The sequence below is a fragment of the Trichoplusia ni genome, chromosome 27 (genome assembly GCF_003590095.1).
Source record: "Trichoplusia ni isolate ovarian cell line Hi5 chromosome 27, tn1, whole genome shotgun sequence".
Lineage (NCBI taxonomy): Eukaryota > Metazoa > Arthropoda > Insecta > Lepidoptera > Noctuidae > Trichoplusia > Trichoplusia ni.
The window spans coordinates 1,726,129-1,751,184 of record NC_039504.1 but is presented as its reverse complement, the minus strand read 5'-3'; the positions used below and the strand labels follow the sequence as shown (position 1 = coordinate 1,751,184).

The following is a 25,056-nucleotide window of genomic DNA, read 5'->3' as shown; positions in this document are numbered from 1 at the left end:
ACTTTTAGATTAGATAAGGAAAATTAAAGACCTTTTTGTGCTAATTTTGACGAACAAGCTTAAAATGCGGCATGGTATCAAATATAACGATATAAGTTTTAGCAATACTGGTTTTAAATGAATCAGACAAAAATAAAAAACAGTACACCATTTTATCAAAACATTGTATAATTAAGTCCCAATTAAGAGTACATTCAAGGAAACTAATTTATACACAGATTGATGGTGTTCAGCGTAAACTTGCAACAATTTAATAAATAGCTTAATATTTAACATAACACAACCATCATATTGAAATAACTATACATGTTAAACTCTTATGAAATTATAATACACAGTCCAAGTTTAATACATAAATCCTGAGAATGAAAAAAGTAAGATGTATTACAAACTAAGTGAGACTACATTGTAACCAAAATAAGTTAAATTTGGTCAATTTCCTTTTATGCATAGATGTTATAATGTTGAAATAAATCGATGCAGCTTTATTCCCTACAATATCTTGATGGCTTAGTTGAAAACATAGTTTGGTCTCAGAATTCAAATATAAACTTGGGATAAGTGTTAAGTCAATTCCAAAGTGACAATCTCAAGTAATGATAGTTTCCTAATGGACTAAATTTCGCTATTAAAATTTAAATACTTAATTTTAATAATTGAGCTTTATAACGTTGCTAGAATCTGAGATAAAAATAATATCAACAATGAAATATATTTAGCTAAAAATACAAATCGGAACGGAGTTATTGTAACAATTATATTGAGGAAATAGCTTTAATAAATAATTCTAATATGCCCATTATTATAACTGCAATCTGATACAATATTATACGGTCTATATAAACTTTATTTTCAATTTAGTTAAGTATGTATTTTATTAAGTAATCAAGTCTTACCAAATGCGGTAATTTGACTATATTTAAATGTTCTAAACCTTACAAAAACTCGATACAATTTCTCTCAATTTATAGAAACTACATTTTAAAATTTTATACAAACATTGCTATTTTTAATACTGATAATAAAAAATTGAGTCGAAATTCGAATATGTGGCAGTTTTCGTTTTCTTTACTGAGATTAGTCAGTTATTGCTAGGCAGTAAAATGGAGCGTTCATAATCAATTACTAAAACTATTTAACTTTAATGTGCGCTAATATAATTTTCTAAACTATTTATTAATGACTAGCATTCTAGATAGTCAGTGTTACTATAACTAGTATTTAGTGAGATTAAACACGATTTTAATGATTACATATTTAGATGGTTATTTAGACTTCTTTTCTTCCAGTCAAATTGTTTTTTAGTTCTTAAATTACTTGATACATTTTACTCGTAAACATTTAAGAAACTATTAGGCTGGACATAAATAACACTGCCGGAAAAAAATATACGAAGTCTGTATCACAAGAAATCCTATATCTACATTCAATAAAGCATTTTTCGCAATTACCAAGACTCGTAATTAGAACTACTATAATCATACTAGCAATGTTTAATTAACAACACATGTCACTGAGTTCTTTCTGACGAGACACGATAAAATGACTATTATCAATTTGTTTGGGTACTTAAAAAAGGTATAAAATCTTATGATAGAGAAGAATTTATTGTTATTAAATGTGCGGTTTTTATGCACTGGTATGTTCGATTTGGTAATATTTTTTGTTGTGTAGCCGCGTTTTATTTTTAACTGAGTGTGAATGAATTTTAGACAAAAAGAGACACCAAGCTTGTTACAAATTTTCAGTACCGAAACAAATCAAGTATAGGTATAATAACAAAAAGATACTATTTGTGCGTGTATTACAGTTATTCTTGCATGGTAAAAAAACAAAAAGCCTTTGGCTCGTAGGGCCATAGTAATGTTTTGGAAACAATTATTAACAAGTCACAGTAACAGGTGGACCGATCGGTATTTGTAAATCTTATTTATTATCGGCGAATGGCTGAAAATGAGTAGGTAATAAAAGGCGGACTATTCTTAATCTATTTTAAATGACTTTAGCCAAACTATAACATAGATTCTTAGGACGATATAGTGCTTATAATAGGGTATATAATACTTAATATCAAATATAAACAGCATGTAACAGATAAAAATAATTTGAAGTCCATTCATAGCTACTAGGAAATTCTGCAGGATTCTAATTATTAATAAAAACTTTGAAATAATTTTGTAAATAATTTTAAATGACTAGTTTAACATACAGTCCCTAAATCGAACAATAAAACTGGAGACTGCCTATCTGCCTATCTGCCTATATAAAGTTTTAGTCGGTAGTTATTGAAACAATTTCGGGTTAGTAATGATTACGAAAATAATTCCGAACAACAGAGGCTGTGGCTAACGCAGGAGCTCTAAACCTTTAATATAAAAAAGAATAGTAAATATAAATAACTTCTGCAGTCCCCAGCCATAAGTTCTACTTGTCTAACATTAGAAGCTAACATTAACAAACCTCTTTCGCGATCTGGGAACCGTTGGTCTGCGCGAAAGTGACGACGCCATTTTGTATAGTTTGCGGTCCACCGAGGAACGATGTGAATGTCGTGTCTCTGCTCATCGGTGGCTCCAGACCCTCGATCGGTATACAGTCCAGTGTAGGAACTGTGTATTCCCTGCATAGAAAAAGTTTGAGCGTATTAGGTAACTGCGCATTATAATGCAGCGGCCACACTGACGAGAAATTCCATTAATTATCGCGATTATGGACTAGCTCAAGTGACGGTACATCAAAAAATTAAAGCAATCATTATTGCGTTAATGACGTTAGCCACTAGTGTAGCCCCAGCATTAGACTGTGACACGACAAGATCAAGTCAGTATCTAATATGGAAGACAAAATGATATGTTGAATATACTTACATAGAAACATTATCCTGTGACTGCACTGAATCATTGACTAGCTGTGGTAGTCGGTCTGGCTGTGGCGGCGGCTGGCGCGTCAGACGAGAGCTGAACAGGAACACTCCGACCATAGCCAGCATGTACGAGAGGAAATACAGTGCATGGAACTGAAATAAAGAAGTATTTATTATGAAATATATCAAACTGGCGTGTGACTTCGTCTGCGTGGTTATAAGTTAGGAATTTTAAAATTGGATTAATATAATAAGAATGCGCGCATTTTTTAACTGTTTTTGTAACAAATTTCAATTTATCATAGTTCCATTCTATGTATGTAATACTGAAGGAATTTTTCAGACTAGTAAGTAGGTCCTAAGTTTACCACATTCAAACAAACTCTTCAAATTTATAATATTGCAAAGTGTAAACTAAACAAAACTCCACTTACCTTAAACTGAAAAATAAACATTCCAGCTATGAGCGTATAATAATCCGCCGACAGGAACGACAAATGCAATATAATAGCTCCCGCATCCCTCAGCATGAAGCATTGTAAAACCTGAAATATTGTCTGCACAGCGCAATAACTGGCCAATTGGACTATAGTGTCCAAATCATACCAGTTAAATTCCATAAGTTCAGTAAACTCTAGGAAGAAGGTTTGTGTACAAGATACTACGCTGCCGATCAGACCGAGAAATGCGAGGTAGTCGGAACAGGATAGTGTTTGTAGCATGAACTCTTGCATTACTGTGACCATGGCGTATAGGAGGGAACCGCCGAGGCAGAGCATGTCACCAACCAACTGGTTTTTCCCTGAAAAAGAAACAAATATAATGTTACTACAATAATGGATAATGATGGATTGTAATGGATGTGTCGTGGGTTTGAAACCCGCGCTGGGCACGCTTTTGCGTTGCAGTTTTTAATTGCTCGACTTGTCGCGGGATCGAAGCCCGCGTAGGACAAGCATTTGTACTGGGTGTCTTTGTGCATGTAACTTGAATGTTGCGACACAAGGATTAAATTCCTTAGTGCGGGAGTCATTTTTTTATTTTTCTTTATCTTACATAAAAAAAAATAAAAAAATCTTGAGTATAGTTGTCTTTTTCTTTTAAAAAGCTTTGTCTGTCTTTTTATAATGCTTGACAGAGAGTAGTAATGCAGAGTAAGACCGCAATTATTTTTGGTCATATTTTTTTTCATACATTTATCAGCCAGCTACACATACAGAAAAACAATTAACTACTATGAATGTTACGTTTTCATTGTTAAGTAAATAAATCAATACAACATACCATCAGTAGGGGCTCCTTCCACATCAGCCCATACAACACACACTACAGCCATCAGCCCCATGGTGGCACCAGTGACATGTACCACACCAAGCCTCTGGCCTCCCCACGCTCCACCAACAAGAGCGGCACCCACACCGCTGCAGGCTAGCAGCTGTCAGCTCAGTACTGATGTGAAACGCTGGGAGAGAACCAGCAGCCAAGCCGCTGTCACATCCAATGTACAGGCTAGTATAATTACCCACCATTTTCTAAAATATAAATATGTTTGTTGTTCAGTAATCATCATTCTTGGGTTGAAAAATAAGTTATCATGTTTTTATTAAAAATTGTATAAAAAATTAAATCAACAAGACAACAAATTTAGGTTTAAAGATTATGCTTTAGTAAAGACTTAATTTTATTTTAGTGAATAATAGAGATTCATTGTTATGAGCAAAAGATATTATTATTTGTAAAATATATAAGAGAAAAATATGTACTTACTTAGACAAATTCTTCAGACCATTACAGAGCAAGGATGGAGTGAATAATATAAATAGTGCTAAGTATGGGACCACAAGTTGCCCAGTGGTGGGAAACTGCCAGGTCGCACTTTGTAACAAGGTCGTCAATATACATTTACCACTAAGCAGCAATGATAACACTTGACCCAGGATTATACTTCGCCACACCCTCCTGAATTCGAAAACAACAGTATAATTAGTATATTTATTGTTTATAAAACAAGTAATAAAACTCATCAATGCAAAGGTACTGGCCATCGCCCGAGTTCCGAAAAGTAACATTCAATTTTATCACTAAAAGTTGGGTTTTCCATTGTTCACATATGTGCACACCGGTTATTTAGCTAGAAATAGTAATGTTTTGGATAAAATCCTCGAGGATAATCAAGGTTTTATAATAAATAGCCATATCTTTCTCTACACAGCCTGAACGGCAAAACAAATTCTGACAATTTGACAAGAAATTTTTTCGTCTAAAAACATGATTATAATCTTTAAATCTGAAGAAGAAAACTGTTCTAAATATTACCGTGTATGCTTTACTTTAATGCAAATATTTAATAGAAGATAAGCGTAGTAGTTTTTCTGTTTATTCAAAAGAATTTAATAAAAAATATATATATTCAAAAAATACTCCTTTACGAACGAAGTTTGAAACGAATCTGTCACCTAAAATTCGACGTTAGGGAAGCCGCGTTGTTGTTTTGTAAATAATTATTTGTGTTTGATTTGCAATTTAATTTTACGACTACCAATAACAAATACACAAGTATATTTATTTAAAATGGGAGATGGTTCGTTGAATATAATTTATATTCTAAACTGTGGTTACCGGCTATCATTTCGGTTTTATTCAATGTTTAATGTATTAATTTGCAGAAGATGTAATTCGTAGAAGACTTTTAATAGATGGTGATGGAACAGGCGATGATAGGAGACTTAACGTACTACTGAAAACATTGATAAAATGGTCAACGAGCACCGACGAAAAAGCTGAAGAGAGGTTAGAATATCTGTTGCACGAAGGACTGTTGTGTTTATGCCATTAATTCCGTGAGTAGTTGCAACTTAAAGATTTACTCTATAACTTTATGTTTCAGTAAGGCTACTCATGATCGTATGCTGGCGCAATTAGCACAGTGCGAATTTGCAGTAACGAAATCTCAATTGGCCTCAGAAATGATGTCTGCAGAATTAAAAAGTTACGAAGCCATGTCTAAAGTACTCGAAAAATCTATCGAAGTTGCCAAAAATAACATAGACAAGAGTAAAGCAGATTTTGTTCAAGCAAAGACAGTCCGTAAAAATCGCATAGAGTATGATGTTCTGGCAAAGGTAATTAGTGAACAGCCAGATAGAAAAGAGACTTTGGAACGGCTGAGCACCTTGAAAACTGATTTATCAAGTTTGGAAGCCATAAAACAGCAGTTGGAAAGTCGTTTAGCTTTGAGGAAGAAGCAGTTTCATGTCTTGGTTACTTCTATTCACCAATTGCAAGCTCTATTAGATGAGCCGGATGACACAGAATCAGTATCTGATGACATAGATATGAAAGACATTTTAAATGAATCATAAATTAGTTTTAATGTTAAATGTAACATGTGTTTAAGGAAAAATACTTTCATTTACTACTAAATAATTTATAATTATTACAGAGTTTTTAATTTCTTGTACTAAAAGTTTTTGACAGCATCTCACACCAAAAAGTGTAGACTGAATTCATTTAAATTTGTGATGACAATAAGCTCAATACAAAAGTGCAGAACTGTAAAGTTTCAAGAATAAATGATATTTTCTGGCAAACCTATGTGTTAATTGTTAATTTGGTAACTAACCTTTATGGTTTTAGTAACCTCTACCCTTTAGTGCCTTGTCATGAACAAACATAGTAATGTCAACATGTGGTTAGCAAATGTTTTGTTTTACTCCATTGCATTATGAATGACATAATTCCTGACATTGATATACCCTGGGGAATAACTAAGGTCACAGTACCTACTAATGAATTTTTAGTTCTAAATGTCTGCTTGTTTTGTGTCTACCATTTTTTTAAATTATTCAATAATAAAATATTCCTGGGAATGTGAAGAAATTGGTCAAAGATAAAGAAGTGGAATGGGTGACAAATACATTCGCGAGTACTCTCAAATTGAGAATTTCTTGAATTACAATTTAATATTTTGATAGTAACTGTCGTGAGAATGACTCATTATTAAATGATGTAACGGTTTACTCACGCGTATTTATCGGGGTAGCCCGACTAGTTTCGAACCCAACCGGAGTCCTTAATCATGAGCAGACGCGGCGGGATCGCGAGTCGAACTGACGTCAGCGGCCGCGCATCTCGCTGTCTGCTACATCATTTAATAATTTACAATTTAATAGTTTAGCGTTTTTAACTTGGTTACGGAATCCTGAAATAAGATTTTATAGACACGTATTTATCGCTATTAGAAAAATGTATATAATAAAATAAGGAAATCTAGACTTCGCTAACACATGTTATCAATAAATACCTATATGGAACCCAACCTTGACGATGTGAAACGCTAATATAGAGCGAGAGTGATGTGGCTTACTACCTATCTACATTATGTATTCTGTTACTTAGACAGCATTAGGCAGGGGAGATAAAGCTAACCCGCATTGCTAAGTGCGCGGTTACTTTGATCCTAACTTACATACCTAACCTACCTACGTAAATGGACGTGCGGTTAATGCTAAGACTTACTTCACGATATGAAACTGCGAAAACTGTCACGCGCAGAATTGCGGGTTTAGTCTCGGCACTAGGTTTTGTTTTAAATTTGTTTCACTTAATAAAACATTTGTATATTCTTCACGTTTATATTAATAAGAAGCCCCATAAATCTTACATAGGTACCTAAATGCAATAGCTGCTCTATCAAACTATTTAAAAAGGGGCGAAAGTGGCCAACTAGAACATGGTTTGATTAATTATGCTTTGAATTATTCAGAGCTCTAAAATATGATGTCAGAAGGTAAGTAGGCACTTAACTTTTATTTAGCTCAGCCCCAATATATTAAAAAAAAACTTTTTTCGAAACTTAAGAAAACCAGTTACGACATATTCAACCAATAATTGAATATTAACAACTTTAATCAAACTTATTCCAAAGCGAATGCCTGAAATATGATCGTATCAAGTGTAGGTAGGCAACAAATATTCTGCTTAAATAAGAGATATGGGCAAGTCCTACACGATTACGTATTAAACATTTTTACCGTGTTGCGTGTCCCATCTAAAATTCAGTTATTCCCTAATGTATCTATCGTGATGTACTGTCGAAAAGTCAATAAAACTCGATTAATTAATAATCCACCTGCGGAACGTACAGTCGGTGAAGAAACACCTTTTAATTTTTTGGCAAGCAGAGGCAATATCTTGTAAACTTTTATTATGCAGATCAGCAGATATGCTAGATTTAGTATCATAACTTCGATAATATTTAAGATATCATAATAATCATAATCATCTAAAGGCTAAAACAAATTAAAAGAAACCAAATGTTTAAATAGGTAGGTAAATCAAATGTAGATCGTGAACGTAGATACCTTTACCTACACCATAACCTATTTAGGTAGGTATGTTAAGTCGTTTACAGACAAAGTTCCTAGCTACTTATGCAGTAACAACACATAGCCGTTCAAGTAACTACATTAGCATCTAACAAAAACAAATGCCATGCTTGACATCGCGACAGTACGTTGTCAAAAACTAAAGTTTAACGCGCAAGTCCACGTCGAGACTTACATAAAGGCTAGAGGCGGCACTTCGTTTGAGCGGCACAGTCGGGCGCACGCGGTCTCCGTCCACCGCCCGGCGCAACTAAACACGTTTCGTGAAAGAAAATGCCTTCCTGGTGGGATTACTTACATTTCAATAGACAGTACCAAAACAAAAGGAACCTAGAGGAAGGCCTCTTCCAAATCGCTTCGCAGACCTGCAATATTTTGGTTAAAGTTAACAACACGAACAATATAAATTTGACAAGAAACAATAGGAGTGATGAGTACGGGTGTGCTGGTCCTCCTAAAGGCAAGAGCTCCATGCAGATCTGCGTGCCCAAGTTCAGGAAGAATTCGATCACGTCGGGCTGCAATCCAGGTCTTTCGGTGAGTGAACTTTGACTTCCAAACTTTTTTATAATGTTACTTATGCACTTAATTTAAATAAAGTTATTTTAGTCATAATTGAGAGTTGTAAATAGTTTACATTGTTGGCAAAAATTAAAGTTTAGCGGCATTAACTTTCAACCAACGCGCGTAAAGTGGGTCAACTTACAACTAATGTATTCGCATCAGTAATATAGCGACTTGGGTTGTACTGCATATTAAATTAATGTGGCATCAAAATTAATATGTGTAGAGTAGCTGTAGAGTAATAAATATTCAAATATAGTGGAGTTGTAACGGGGGCCCGGTCAATCGCCCGTCCGTGCGGCCATATCGATACTTTTTGAACCAATAACCAACGTCCTTGTCTTCAGTGTAAAAGATGCATAGGCGCGCAGGGCATGTGCAGCCCACCTTTGTTGTTCTCTGGTAATAAAGCATATTCAATAACAGTCACAATATACCTGCTATATCGGCAATATCGCGTTGTGAATTGTGTCGGCGTTTGTGCAACGTACGCAAGCTGATTCCTTTTGAGGTGGGGGCTAGTTTAGTGTCGATTATGTGTTTATATTGTTTTTTTTTATCGTGGCGTGTGGCGATGCGACCGTTGCCTCTATATCGATTTTATGTGAAGGAAGACATCGGTCGCAGCAGACGCTGTCGGGCCCGTCGGTCAACCTTGTTCCAATTATATTTAATCTGAGGTTCTGTTTGATTTAAGTATTTATTTGGATTTCATTTGATGTTCACACAGTTATATATTAAATGAACACATCACTATATATTTATAGATATAATAATTAATAGTAGACATGTATTGCTATCAATATAAATAATGTTTTGCTTATGTTTTAACTTTAAAAATAAACAGTTAATCAGTACTTGCTAGCCGCTGAAAGCGGTTGAGGATAGAAGTATGGGTTATTATTTTTTAAATAGACAGTAATAGATTTTAACACTTTATTTTCTAAAATACAGGTTGGAGTGAATAATGCAAATTCACATACCTACAGTTCTTTTTTAATACTATTACTCTTGCTTTTCGGATAAAACTATAATATTTAAATTAAATCATCAAGTTTGACTACGGAATAAGAATCGCCACTTAGTGAAATCAAATTGTATTTCGTTTACAATATCAATAAGAATTCTTACCAACTTCAAAAACCAATGCTATCGGAGTAATACAGAAACAGTTGTTAAAATATTGCTAAGGCATATAGAAACATTGATTTAAAAACTGGATAAAGAAAGGCGTATTCTTGTGAAGTCGTGACAAAGCTCTCTCGTTAGAAGCTACGATCTACAGAGTTTGACACAAGCTACGTGGTTTCGTAGCAGCGCGTAGTAATCCGCTACGTGCTCGTAGCAGTGTTAACCAAATTACTAGTAAGCACCTATTTTATGATGTTGTTTTTTTAAAGAACAGAGTTATTCAAATTCATTTTTCTGGGAGTTTTTATAAGAGTTAAAAATTAAGTCGCGAATTTTTTAACTTAATTATAGACATTTGTGGCTACAATAAAGAGAACTATGGCAGTTAAATGCCAAGTCAATAACATGTAGCTTCGTATCGATATAGAACCAACATATCATTGATAAAATCTCTATCGAAGCCCAGTAGACATACCCCTATATATTTACCTTATTTAAAAATGGTTTTTACGATAACAATTGTATAGGCACGCTAGCACAGGCTGTATTGCAGGCTAAAATTACCTATAATTATGCCGCGTAAACATTGATTCCACGAACGAGATTGAAGCAATTATAACCAACCTTTTTTTGCTAGAATTAGTAGCTCGTTTTAATAGAACTATTAATGGCCAGCGGTAACTATAATGTGGTCGTAGGTAATGAACACTTGTACGTAGATTGAACGTAGAGTAGCGAACTAATAATAAAATAAAACCTGTTTCATTTAGACCTTTGTAAGTGAGATAATTTTGGGACAAAGGAAGAGAGTAGAATAAGTTATTCTATTGATTTGATTGCTATTGCGTTTAGCATATTTAGAAATACAAACTGTAAAATATATATATACATACATTTAATTTAAAGGCTCCGTATTTCACTAATCTTTTGCGATCTTTCTTACTGCTGGCACACTGTGGTGTTAGGATTCTCTAATTTCCTTTAAAATCAATCTAGGCATTTAAAAGCTTTGGTAGAATCTAAATTACTCGCATAAATAATGAGTAAATATTGAGTGGTTACGTTTAAAAAAAATCGATCAAGTACGATTGAGGCCCGCGACCCTGAGGTCTATCAAATAATGAACCTACCAACCTGGGGTATCAAAAATCATCGTCTGTGAAAATTTGTACTAACTATCACGGTTAATGAGATTAATTAAGTATAGCAGGCACGCAAACCAACAGTGGAGCCATAGTAACAAAGCATATGACTATGGGTCCACTGTCTGGCTACCTGTCCGTCTGTTATACCCTTGGCCTAAAATGTATACAAGTATGAGCCAAACACAATTCAAACAATAGCAGAACTTGAATCTTGGAATCCGAACTTGTTGATCCCATCATTCATAAATGACTCGATATATCGATACCACTAGTGCGATAGCCTGTGATCGATGTTGTACCTCACTTTAAGTATGTATCAAGAATTTAATATTACTAAAACTCCGATAGTAGTTCTAGTGAAGGGCAATTGACATGTTAATGTCGCGTGCCGCCATCCAACACATTTGCATAACACTTTGTCTTTCATGCATGGTACACTATACTCTAATGTACGATCTAGGCGTCGAAGAGTCATATACCAAGTAGGAATATCAACTCTACTACCTTTACATAAGGACGCTTTTAATATATGGTTGATTTTACACATTATTCATGTGTTTTAATAAAACATGAGTGCTTGCGAACATTAACTTTAGGGGCTTTTGAAAGTTTAAATTTATCAAAAAGTTTTTGAGAAATCTTGTAGTTGAGAAATAATTTTGATTTAAGTTAGTTAGTGTTATGTGTTGTACAGAGAATATAATTTGTGAGAATAACGTGAGCCAACAATTTCGTTTTAGATTCCAACTGGGATTGGGAACTTAAATTACCTACAAGTATATGGCTGAATGTAAGAAAGTTTTGTTTCGAAAATACCCGAGACAAAAGGCTCCCTCATATTCAGAATTTAGGGTGAATTAATTAAATTTTAACAAAAAAACAATTTTGTAGCTATTGTTGTCATGTAGGTATTTAGACTTTGTTAATGTGTACTGTACATATTAGATTATAATTTTGATAGCTGTTTCATTTACATATTCATAAAATAATTAAATGGAATTACAAGGTAAATTGGATGAGTTGATTAAATAATGGAATAACTTCATATCAAAGCAGTTTTCTTAGTACTAAAAAAATGCGAATGCGAAGGAATGCTTCAAACATAATATGCATCAGAGTCTAAAATAGAGTTTTATTTTTTACATGCTTTTTTATTTTGATTTGTCAATATCAGATATAAATAGCATAATAGATAAATAGTAACCAACTGCTGACAATTTTTATTTTCTTTACTCATGAAATTCTATAAATGTTTGATTGTAAATTAAATTACGGTTACAATAAACCACAATCGAAATGCCTACAGCCTGCGTTTTGCACGCAGGTTTAAAGTCTTTCCTTATAGATGCGTTGTAAAATGATTTTATTGGCGACAACATTTCAGTTGACTTATTCAAGTAACGAAAGTTATTCACTTGAACAAAGAAAGTGGGTTTAGAGTCTTTTCCAAAACTCATTAATTACCGGTATTATTATAATGTATGGACGAAAAACGTTGAAATTTAATTTTACACTTATAGAGTTATTTTTATTTTTACGGTTTTCCCATAATCTCGCATTTTAAGCCCATCTGAATAAGTTAGAGAAACACACGTCACACACGTAGTTGAAAGCGTACTTTATGCCGGTACTGTTTAAATAATAATGCGAATCTAAAAATACTGAGCGGCAAACGGCGGCAAAGTAAGCTTTATGTAAGAGATAAACGTTTAACTTCTATACGAAAGTCTTTTAAATTATTTATTAAGAGGGCTCCGACTTGAGATCGAGAAGGTTATTTGCGAACATTATTACTTTGTAAAAAGAATTTCAATTGATAAATGTTTTTGAAGAGCGTCTATACGTAATACTCAATGTTGAGCACGAATCTTGTTAGCCAAATTATTTCTAAGTACATCTTATTAAATATTTTATATTTTAACTCTACTAGCTGACCCAGCAAACGTTGTTGTTGTTTTGCCGAATATTATTTTTTGTAGTTGTACGTATTTTTAATGCCACATTCAAAAAATATATATTTTTTTAGTGTTAGCAACCCTTATCTCTTAGGGGTATGAAAAATTGATGTTGTTCTATTCTCAGACCTACCTAATATGTGTAAAAAAATTCATAAAAATCGGTTAAGCCGTTTCGGAGGAGTACGGTAACTAACATCGTGACACGGGAATTTTATATATTAGAAGAAGAAGATGACCGATTACTTGCCGATTTCTATTAATCCGTGTTTCATAATTATTATATTATTATTCATGGTTTACATTGATAGACAGGTCAGTACGAGTACCTATCTATTGTACCTATATCTGAATATAACATGCACTGGACATTGGAAGTCAGATAAGTAACGGCTAAAAATAAGAATGTAATTTAAGACGGCTGTAATTTAATCGAATCAAATGTGTGAATTAAAAAATAATTAAAAAAACAATTATTTAACATACTTATTACGTTTAGCAGGGACTTACTACCCGTGCATTATGCTTTGCCGCGCTTCGATTACATGCGTTGAGACTTTGCACGGTTAAGGTTTAGTCAGTAAGAGTCTGTCACCACCAGTTCCCTCGCTCGACGTGGTCCGTGGCCAAGAGCATTTCCCGTTTAACCAAAAAAAAAGGGTTGTCCTACCTACCTACTAGTGCTCGTAATTTAGAACGTTATTTATAAACGTGTATGTATTTAATGTAGTTAGTCATTTAATATCGTAATCTATCAGACACACCTTAACGTTGCATGTTTTGCATGCATAATTGTATTGCCTCATACAGCAAATTGCAGGGACCGTGAGCATGTTTACCTATGCATCACGTGTACGCGCTATTATAGACTTCGTGAAATGTTAAATTAAATTGGCCATTTAAAGTACAAACTCCTTGTGACACGTGCCAGCATGTAGGAGAAAGCTTTCCTGAACTAAATAAAGACAAAAGGGCTGTAATATATTGTTGTATAGCCTGTTCAAAAAGGACATACTGGGTACAAGCCCAGTATGTCCTTTTTGAACAGGCTAAGTTTATTCTTGTTCAAAATGATGTAATTCAACGAGACAAATTCTCCCGCAGCTTGATTATAAAGAAGTATAATTTGTCAGAAAGTTGAAGAAATAAGTTAATTTACGTAAACTTTCTTTGCAAACATAATCATTTTCTATGTCTCTTTAAGTTTAATCATATTTCTGGCTCAAAAACTCTCTATAAAAGTTTAGCAGTCTAATATTTTAAGCCTGTATTACGATTGCTACTAGAAGAGGTCTCTACCTTTACTTTCACTTAATAAAGCAGCTCTTGCTGGTTAAATATAAACAATTGAACATCTTCAGGTCTTGAGCTGTCAGATAAACCTCACGGGCACAACCCTAGCATGTTGCAGTATAAGCCATCAATCGATTCATCTCAACCCTGGCCTACTTCGACCTAAACTGTTCTAAATTTCTTTTAACTGAACGTCTTGCCGATACGATACGAGTCCGTACGAAAATAGAATGCATTATGCAAAATATACAATACAGACTGAAAGAATGTATTGGTAATATTTATTATTATTATTTATATTGGTAATATTGTTTAGATCACGTTCACATAAGGCTTAACCCTTTATAAGACACAGAACTTAAAAATATTTATAGCTTTTAAACTTTATAATAATGTGTTAAGGTTCAAATTCTGGTGGCAATATAAGTACCACTGCCTTATAAAGGTAAGGTAAAGGTACCTATAAAACGAAAATACTTTAGTGCAAAGCTTCCGGGTAAACTATATTGAAAGTTGACCCGTCCGGCACGTGAACATAAAGACTTTTAGAACTGCTAACACGGGAAAGAGCAACATACAACTGACCATGTGAGAAACAACTGACACTGAGATCTACTCCAGCAACACGAAAAGTCTGCCCTTGAGCCTTGTTAATTGTCATTGCATAACACACCGATACTGGGAATTGCGTCCTTTTAAATTGGAATGGAAAATTATTTGGTATTAAGGGTATTCTGGGAATAAAGACGGTTTCTCCTGCACCGCAACCTGTTAAAATTTGAGCCTCGATTATATTTTGTTGCAACTGGGTTACTTTTAGTCGAGTTCCATTGCAAAGTTGTGGTGGTTTTAAATTTCGGAGCATAATAATCGGTATCCCAATTTTTAAACAAATTTCATGAGAGGGAAGTCCGGGCATATTTAAAGAATTTAAAAATTCTATCGGGTAATTAGTGGCTTCTTGTTCATCGACCATTCTATTTATTGATCTATAAACTTTGCTTTCCCCCTGTATATTCGACAGTATTTTGTTATTGATCTCAGATGCCTGGTCATTGCGAGGAGTTAAAATAGATCTTTCGCATAGCCAAGAATTGTCCCTATTTAATATATTTGTTACGTCACCGTAAACCGACGATATAAGATGTGGTTGAGATTGCACCATACAACATAATTCAGGCGTCAGTATAAGTTTTCCTTGGTGTAGTTGTGGATAGGTACCTTCACCAATCTTTAATAATGTGTCAGAAAATTGACTATCATCCGGGTTATCTCCAGTTCTCACTCGCATATTTATAGTCAAATGCACCGATTGTATATCTCGCCATAAATAAGAGCTTTTCAGGCAAGCCCTAACCTCATCAGCTCGGGTTCCCCGTGGTATTACCGGTAAGGTTTGTCGGAAATCACCACAAAATAAAACCGTGATACCGCCCATTGGTCGATCATTTTGTCTTATATCCCTTAAAGTTCTGTCTACCGCTTCTACTCCTTTTCGATGGGCCATCGTACATTCATCCCATATGATTAAACTACACTCGCGTAATACCTTAGCTTTGTCGCTATTTCTTGAAATACTACAGGTTGGATTTTCCGTGCGATCTAAATCAATTGGTATTTTAAACATACTGTGAGCAGTTTTACCTCCTGGTAGCAATGTTGCAGCTATCCCTGATGAAGCTACGGCAAGAGCAATTTTACGCTGATTTCGAACATAAGCCAATATTAATTTAGTCAAAAAGGTTTTTCCAGTTCCTCCAGGTGCATCTAAAAACCATATTGTTCCCAAATTATTTTGAACACTATTGCACACGCGGTCATAAACTGAACGTTGTTCTGCAGTCATCATTGGGACACCGTTTTCTAATGTTGTCAGCAGTTCCGTTAAATTGTAACCAATCTCTGCGGAATATTCCCTATTAGTTACCTCTCCGACTGAGGTTGGTGTTGGCAAACCATATTCACAGAGTGATTTACCGCCTACTGCTGTTAAGTCATCCTGAAGAGCTAATAAGCACTGATTTATGGCAAGATCACGGAAATTATCATTAGTTGTGCCTTCATCATTGTTAGGTATATTTCTAAGAAAGTCTTCTGAAAATTTTTCTTTATATTTTTCCCATAATGTTACAGCATCTGACAAATTACAAAATGTGAGTAATGTTACAAATAAATGGCGTAACCGTCGTGGATTATCACTAACACAGGATTCTGCTAAAGCGTCATCCCAATGCTGATCATTTTCAAGCAAATGACGCGCTTGGCAAGCTGCTTGATAAGTGGGATAAACAACATCGTCTACTTTTCTCAAATCTATAAATGAGGTTGGTCCTCGCACGGTATGTAATAATAATCGCAAATAGAAACACTCAGCGTTGTTAGGATGAACGGTGTACACTCTACCAAGAACATGTTCTTTAAAAATACCTGACTCGCCATCTACAGGCCTGCCACGGCGTCTTCGATTAAAGACACCCCGTTGCTTATCGTAGGTATAATACGATGGAACTTCCTCATACAAAAGAGATTTTGCAAAATCATCAGTTTGGCAAAGTCGAAAGAATGCTAATAAACTTGTTTGTCTAGGGTTCTCTAACCGTTCTGTGACATTTTCGGCGTTGAAATATATACGTTGGCCGCCTTCAAGATGAACATCCAGATGAGTCACAGGTGGATATCTTTCGTGAATGTTGAAACTTAAGATCCGCCACACAGCTTCTGAAGAACTTATATATCTGCCTGACTGAAATCTTGTAACTTCATCATGTTCATTTCTCAAAGCAAATGTAGCTTGGTCACTGCCCTTATTAATATACTTACAAATATATTTTATTGACTCTACACTATTACACATTTCAACATTTATGTGAGCTTGAAATGCTCTGGACAACACAGGAGAATACGGAACGACCCACCTATTATCTAAAGTAACTTGTTGTCCAGACACTCGCTTTTCAACAGTAAAACCATCATTATCTCTTGAACGGCGACGATATAATGGGTATCCATCATGTCCTGTTACAGTGCCATCCAACTAAGGCTTTTGGATATCTTTTAGTGCAACGACCGTCTTGCATGCAAGGAGAATTCCCGTTAAACGAACCACGTGGACCATGTATCATATGAGTTTCAGCACTGATTAAACTGTCTACATCATTAGGTCGAACCTTATCTTTTAACCAAAGCAGGATATGTGCGTGAGGTAAGCCGCGTTTTTGCCATTCAATACTATACATATAACACAATACTTCTCCAAAAATTTTATCTTTGGTAAGTAGATCTATCATTGATTTTAATTTTAAATGAAAAACTCTTGCTATGATATCATGGCGGTCATGCGGTGCTTGACCCTCAAGAAGCTCCCGAGTAATTTCATCCCACTTAGGATTGGTAGTTACAGTAATAAATAAGTCGGGACGTCCATATTTTCTTACGTAACAAAAAGCATCTTGAGTACGTTCGTGCATGTATCGTGGACCACCAGTAAAAGAAGAGGGCAAAATAACTAAACGACCCATATTCACCGTATCGTTATCTTGCTGCATGGCGTCGCGAAGGTGCACGTATTCTTCAACGCGCAGCTGCCTTTGATTAGATCGTATATAAACTAATCTTTCGGTTTCAATTTTTGCGTACATGTCTACAATAAACTGATTGAATAAGCCACGAAAACGTTGAAAGTATACAAACCTATTCCGTCTTACTTGCAAGTGGTAACAGTAAAATTGAAGGCATGAAATCTTTTTATTATAATTAGGTGCGCCTGTACGCGGATCAGTTTGGTATAAAGCAAAATTATAACCATCTTCCCCTCGACAGTATATCAAAGGATATTGCAAATTGTCGTAAGCCCTGTGGGTTTCATAAATACGTTGCAAACGATTATCTCTGGAACGGATAACGATATCACGCCTATCACATTCCTGGTCGACCAATACCACAGCAACTTCATTCGTGGATGGAGCATTATAACGCCCAGGGTGTTCCTGAGTTGGACGCCTATCGGCATTTATAACAATTTTATAATTGTTATCATCATCTCGAGGAAGAGCTTCTAATGCCGATTTAAAACTGCATACATACGAATTAACCTGATGCAACATGTTCTGAAGTTGTGATATGAGTTCAGTATTTAAATTCGGGAAATATTGATTTCTTATATTCGACTGTTCGTTGTAGTCGGATACAAAATATATTTGAAGAAACTTAGGTTGGTTTTCAGGCAAAAGGGATCCTATCAAATGGTAAACCTGACCTTGTATCTTAAAAGTAGGCATGAAATGACCTTCTGAGATTTGTTGAGCGCCAAAGGATGTCATTTGAAATGCACTATTATAAGTGCGAATATTATCTAAAAACTGTTTAGATTGTATATGTTCCCCTAAAAGTAGTGATTTCAAAGGTTCCGGTGGGTCTTCGAATGAAGGCAAATTTATTTTACCTGTAGAACAACAGAAACCAGCTGACTCCTTACTCCACTTTGAAGCATTACAAAAACGACATACCACGTTCATATCGCCTATTACAGAAGATGATCCATAATCAATTGTGAGGTTATAAGCAAACCCACTTTTATATTTGTCGGACCAAGCCACCGAATTTCTAGATTGATCTTCTATGTGTACATCTAAGTTATTAAGGCTATGTCGAAATCTGTCTGCAGTAAGACGGGCCTCTCGCTGTTCGTCCGTTTCAAGAGACCGAATATTTTCGATTCTTAATCTTTCATTAGACAAACTTACTGATCGTTCTTGTCTCAAAGAATTATAATATTCGCGTACCGACTCTAGTCGTTGTTCATGCTCATGTGCGTCTTCGAGAGATCGAATAACATTATGGTGCACCCTATCATTTGTCAAACGGTCTTCATATTGAGTTAAAGTTTCAGATTCTCGAGATAAAATATGACGTTCGCGGTCAGCTGTGAGACGCAATTCCCTCTCAGTGTAGGTTTCTGACTCGCGAGACAATATATGACGTTCGCGGTCAGCTGTGAGACGCAATTCCCTCTCAGTGTAGGTTTCTGACTCGCGAGACAATATATGACGTTCGCGGTCAGCTGTGAGACGCAATTCCCTCTCAGTGTAGGTTTCTGACTCGCGAGACAATATATGACGTTCGCGGTCAGCTGTGAGACGCAATTCCCTCTCAGTGTAGGTTTCTGACTCGCGAGACAATATATGACGTTCGCGGTCAGCTGTGAGACGCAATTCTCTGTCAGTGAAGGTTTCTGACTCGCGAGACAATATATGACGTTCGCGGTCAGCTGTGAGACGCAATTCCCTCTCAGTGTAGGTTTCTGACTCGCTAGACAATGTATGCCGTTCGCGGTCAGCAGTGAGACGCAATTCTCGTTGTGACGCAGTTTCAGCATCTCGGGATAACACATGTTGTTCTCGGTCAATGGTAAGCCTCAGCTCTCGTTGAGAAGAGCTTTGAGACGCCCGTGATGTAGCTCGTCTCGCTCTGTCAGCTGCTAATCGCATCTCTCTCTCTGGAGAGCTTTCGTTGGCTCGAGAGGTTGAGGCACTAACTCTCATAGAGTTTAACCGATGTGCTCTTTCTTCTGCCGATTCTTGAGAACGCGCATTTCTCATCCTTTTAGCATCTCTCGAATTTCGAGATAAAGATGGTCGTTTTTTAGGTGGCATTGTGTATTTTTAATCGACGGTAACTGAAGCTACCTTACACTTACAATTATATATAGTTATTATGTAATAATTACGAAAATAAACTATTAATATAATAAAACACTACCAATTACGAAAATAAACTATTAATACAATTAAACACTACCAAAATAACTAATATAATAATAACGAAAATAAACTATTAATATAATTAAACACTACCAATTACGAAAATAAACTATTAATTTAATTAAACACTACCAATTACGTAAATAAACTATTAATTTAATTAAACACTACCAAATTACGAAAATAAACTATTAATACAATTAAACACTACCAAAATAAATAATATAAAAATTACGAAAATAAACTATTAATATAATTAAACACTACCAATTACGAAAATAAACTATTAATACAATTAAACACTACCAAAATAACTAATAGGTGTACCTACTACTAATACTATTAATCTAATACCTATTATATAAACTAACAACAAAACAATTCTAAAAATAAACTATTCAAAGACTAAAAGTCGTGCTGATAAGCACGGTTTGCAAATAACAATTATTGATTGTCAATAAGGTCGAACAGTCTGAACGTCTATTCGCATCAACAGCCAAATATTGTATGACGCTCGAGCGCGGACCCCCCGCCTTTTTATACCTCCCGCCACGACGCGCGTCGAGCGCGGCAACCGATACACAAAAATAATCCTTATAGCATGACTCTGTATTCACGCGCGATTTCTTATTATTTCATGTATAACTTTGGTGTTTCTACACCGATTTACATGATTCTTTTTTTATTGAATAGGTAATAATGTTAACTTTTTTAATTGGGGATGAGTGATAGTGTTGTAAACGTTAGAGTAGACAAATACAATCAGAAATCTCCGAATTGCTAAGCTATCGGGAGTTTCACGTGTTATTGTGAGTCAACCATAAAAGTTAGACATATGCTGTCGAGGAATATTTTTTATATAATTTTAGGGAGAATATTTCCGTCATACATGATTTCTATGTAGCTTTAACCTATAAGCCTGCACACGTGACGGAAGCTTAAAAAATGGAGTAACTTACCCCGTTTTCCCAATATTTCCCTTCACTGCTCTGCTCCTATTGGTCGTAGCGTAATGAAAAGTATACTATAACCTGCCCAAGAGTATGAAGAATAATTGTGCCAAATTTCGTTAAAATCCGTCGAGTAGTTTTTGTTTCTATAACGAATATACAGACAGACAGACAGACAGACAGACAGACAAAAATTTTACTGATTGCATTTTTGGCATCAGTAGCGATCCCTAACCACCCCTTGATAGTTATTTTTTAAATATATTTTATGTACAGAATTGACCTCTCTACAGATTTATTATAAGTATAGATATAGATAGAACTTTCTTGCAGCCAAAACTGATGGCTATCTATGGAGCTGTAGTTTGCTCTATCTTGTAGATAAAATTGGGACTATACATTCGCTTAAAATTTTCGTGTTCTTGTGGTTGCGATAACAAAAGCTGGTATTCAAAATTTAACAGATTTATATTGAGGTCATTGCCAAATCCTTTAAATCAATTATAACCATTAGCCTGAAAATCGAATAAACGAAAACATCGTATAAATTGTAGCTGATGTATTTTTAATCGTATTATCCCTTGCGTGTAGTTTCTAAGCAATATTTAACTATTAACCCGGTATGTAAATTGCTTTTCCGAATACCTATTTTGTAAATTGTCTTCGCAAGTATATATAGTTAAATTAAGCATTAATTTTGTTTTTTTTTTTATGTAAGTACTTCCAATTAACTGTAGGGTATTACGGATCATATAAAAAAACTAAGATTAGTATCGAATATGTCTTAGAAATTCTTTATATTTCATCTTCTCCAATCCTAAAATAAATCATAAAGAACTTAACACTAAAATCGAGTTTGCTCATTTTAAGTACCATTAATAAATACTCTACATTAAAGACTCACTCTACTTACGCGAAAATTCTGCTGAAAATAAGCTAATATTGTACTGGAAACTACTGGAAAGTGCTTTTATTTTTCGCTGACGGTACATTGTTATTATTTTACTTTTAAAACAGTATTCTTAATGAGGCCCATGTAGTGTAACACAGCGTTGTGCTCAGATAGCAGTTTCCACAAGCCTTGTGAACATTTTGCTTTACTTTGTTCGATAAAGCTTTTGTTCATATTTGAAAGAGAATAATGTTCGGAATGTTTATCGGAATATTCCTCTTAGGGATTAAAACTTTTATGTTTATTGTGGACTTATTGAAATTGTTTTTAGCGATGACGTGATGCTTAATACATTTTACAGCCAATAAATCGGGCCTTGAATATCGAAAGTTTACAAAATTAAGTAGTTGAATAACGTGAATAAAAGCAATATAAGATTTTAGATATTTTATCTCAATCGTTGATCGATTGATAGAAAAAAAATTGAGATAGGTATCCAAAGAGCTTTTGTTTTAATCAATGGAAAGTTCAATAGTACAATGACTTTTATATGTCACTAGCTGTTGGCCGCGACTTCGTTCCCGTGGGTAGAAGATATATGTTATGATTTATACCTGCCCTGTTTTTTCCCATTTTCCATTGTACCTATCTTATCCTATCGCTCATATTAGTCGCAGCGTGATGGTTTATAGCCTAAAGCCTGCCTCGATGAATGGTCTATTCAACACAAAAAGAATTTTTCAATTTGGACCAGTACTTCCTGAGATTAGCGCGTTCAAACAAACAAACAAACTCTTCAGCTATATATATTAGTATAGATATAGATTATACTATTACTAGATTACTACAAGTCATTAGTGCAGGCAGTAAATCGGTCACGATTGCATAATATGAATGCTTTTTTCATAAATAGAATATTCGGTTTAAAAAAAAAACTGTTTATTTCCAAAAAAAAATTGTCTAGAGAAAACAACACAAATGTATAAGTAGTAAAAATCTAATACATCTAGATTGTAGGCTCTTATGGACTCACACGGTCTTATGAAAATATTTTTATAATGTGTTTTTCACAATATTAGTTTCATTGTGTTTCGTTAAGATGTTACTACAGCCCTATACAAGTGCACGTACTAAAATACATGTGTACCCGTAGGTCAAAGCACCATAAGTTCAAAGAGTTAAAGTTCGAGCGCTCACCTTTATTTCTTTTTGGTTGTAACGTTGCATGTCGGTCACACGTAACGTTTCTTTAACTTTATTTAAGCCCTAAGCTTATCTTTTCTACATTATGATAATGTTTAGGCTTTGTACTGAGCTGTGTTGTTTGTGGAACCTATACCACTTTTTAATTAATTTGGATGTAAAAAGAGGTTTCAATCGTGCATATTTACATTACACTATTTTCATTACATGCGTGTTGGATTATTCTTAAAATTCACCAGCTGAAATAAAGGGAACACAGCTTTGCTCGAGATTAAGAATTACTAAACAATTGAAAGAGCTGTCTTTACGAATGAATTTATTTGTGTTTTTGACGTTTACAATCATTATTGTGATATTTCCAGATTTAAGAGAGGTCGTATTCATCAATAAGTGTTTAAACACTAGCAATCAGTTTAAAAAACCTGTACCTAAAGTGACGCATAAGAAACTAGTTCTAACCTATATATTTTCAGGTATTCGTTACCTTAAGGGTAACCTTTCCAAATTACGTTTCAATGACTAAACATTTTCATTGGAACGCAATTTGTTTTAAATTATCGATAAAAACTGGCTGACGTATTTGGCATTTAAAAAGCTTTACTGATAAGTAATTAAAGAATGACGTCACGGGTTAAATGCAATTGGTTGTAAGCAGCATTACGTAAATGGCGTGTAAATGAAATAAAAGATTAAATTAATGTTTTTGGTTTCATAATGATTACGAAATTGTTGGTTGAATTAGTAGCTGAACGCGGTATGAAAGATGATGTAAGGTATGGAGGGAGGGAGAGAATTAGTTTTGTCATTGCCCTAACAAAATATTTAGCAGAATAATAATTTTGTGATAGCTGAACAATTACGAATCTGAATCATGATCGAACTGATCGACATTGTAGGTAACATAATAAGACGCCAGCAGTTAGTAGTATGTTTGAAACCAGCCTAAGGCTTTCCACAAAATATTCCTATTTAATTTACTAACATCCGTCTCGCATGCGTTATTGTGTAATATAAAACATTATAAAATATTTTCTTTACCTTTTAACTGGTGTTTGTGAATGTTAAACAGTACTAAACAAAACGAAGATAAAGAAAATATAGCTTTCAGGTTGGACAATATCAAGGTCAAGTTAAACCTAGTTTTTTCAGTAAATTATTATACTTACATTAATTTTCTGATAACAACACCTGTAACCTTCAACTCTTGACACCATTTCATTATAAATTTTGAGTGATATTTAGAGTGTATGTAATTAAATAAATGTGATAAAATGTCTCACTCACACTCGACTCATGTCTTACACGTGACATTCATGGATTTGTACAAAAAACACAACAACAATAATTTGAAACTAACGTGCCAATCTCAGACAACATAGGGTTATCTATTCCACCCTTGCATGAAGTTTCGTTTAAATACTGCAGAGTACCAAAACTAGGAACCATGACTGCCATACCAAAATAAACAGGCGAAAACAAATGACGGTTTCAAGGTTGTTTTCCAATTCTCTCAAAATTGATGAGTCATCAAAACCGAGCTATGCATTTGCATGATTAGAAACTTTACGAGTTGTCCGTGAAACGTGGAGTCGTTAATGTTCGATATAATGCTTCCATTTTGATTTAAATAATGCAAGAGTTTATTTACCGTATCGAACGATACGGTATAGGTGGACACAAAAAAATATCGAGAGATACTTGAGTTATAAAACTAAAAAGATTCTTCGTATTTTTGTGGAAGTAATGAATTCAGAAAAAAAAAGGTTTTGCCTTGTCTATTTATCGAGGACCCTCCTCGTATGATAGATTATCCAAAATAATGTAGGCTGTACATCATCACGCATGTACCAATAGGAGAGAGAAATCCATAACAACTGCTGTAAACATACAAATGTACGTAATCGTTCATGCCAA

At 34.6% G+C, this 25,056-nt stretch overlaps 3 protein-coding genes across 4 annotated transcripts in view; 2 read left to right on the top strand and 1 right to left on the bottom strand.

The window, feature by feature from the left end:
* Positions 1–147: 147 nt before the first annotated feature.
* LOC113505849 (solute carrier family 35 member F1-like) lies at positions 148–4,326 on the bottom strand. Its single transcript, XM_026888690.1, has 4 exons — positions 4,148–4,326; positions 3,298–3,665; positions 2,868–3,016; positions 148–2,620 (listed from the first exon to the last, which is right to left on the bottom strand). Exons 1-4 carry the CDS (start codon positions 4,206–4,208, stop codon positions 2,452–2,454), a joined length of 747 nt encoding a protein of 248 aa, XP_026744491.1. The 5' UTR covers positions 4,209–4,326; the 3' UTR covers positions 148–2,451.
* Positions 4,327–5,313: 987 nt separating this feature from the next.
* Positions 5,314–6,457, top strand: LOC113505851 (THO complex subunit 7 homolog). The gene is made up of 3 exons (XM_026888692.1): positions 5,314–5,444; positions 5,530–5,653; positions 5,751–6,457. Exons 1-3 carry the CDS (start codon positions 5,435–5,437, stop codon positions 6,223–6,225), a joined length of 609 nt encoding a protein of 202 aa, XP_026744493.1. The 5' UTR covers positions 5,314–5,434; the 3' UTR covers positions 6,226–6,457.
* Positions 6,458–6,750: 293 nt separating this feature from the next.
* The window catches only part of LOC113505848 (phospholipase D3-like), a 54,240-nt gene continuing 35,934 nt past the window's right edge, over positions 6,751–25,056 (top strand). The window contains exons 1-2 of one of the 2 annotated variants that reach the window (XM_026888685.1): positions 6,751–6,788; positions 8,559–8,787. In XM_026888685.1, the coding sequence (XP_026744486.1) occupies positions 6,766–6,788; positions 8,559–8,787 (252 nt within the window). In that variant the 5' untranslated portion in view covers positions 6,751–6,765. Of the gene's footprint in view, positions 6,789–8,508; positions 8,788–25,056 lie in introns of those variants that run through there. The other variant, XM_026888683.1, reaches the window with a different exon arrangement.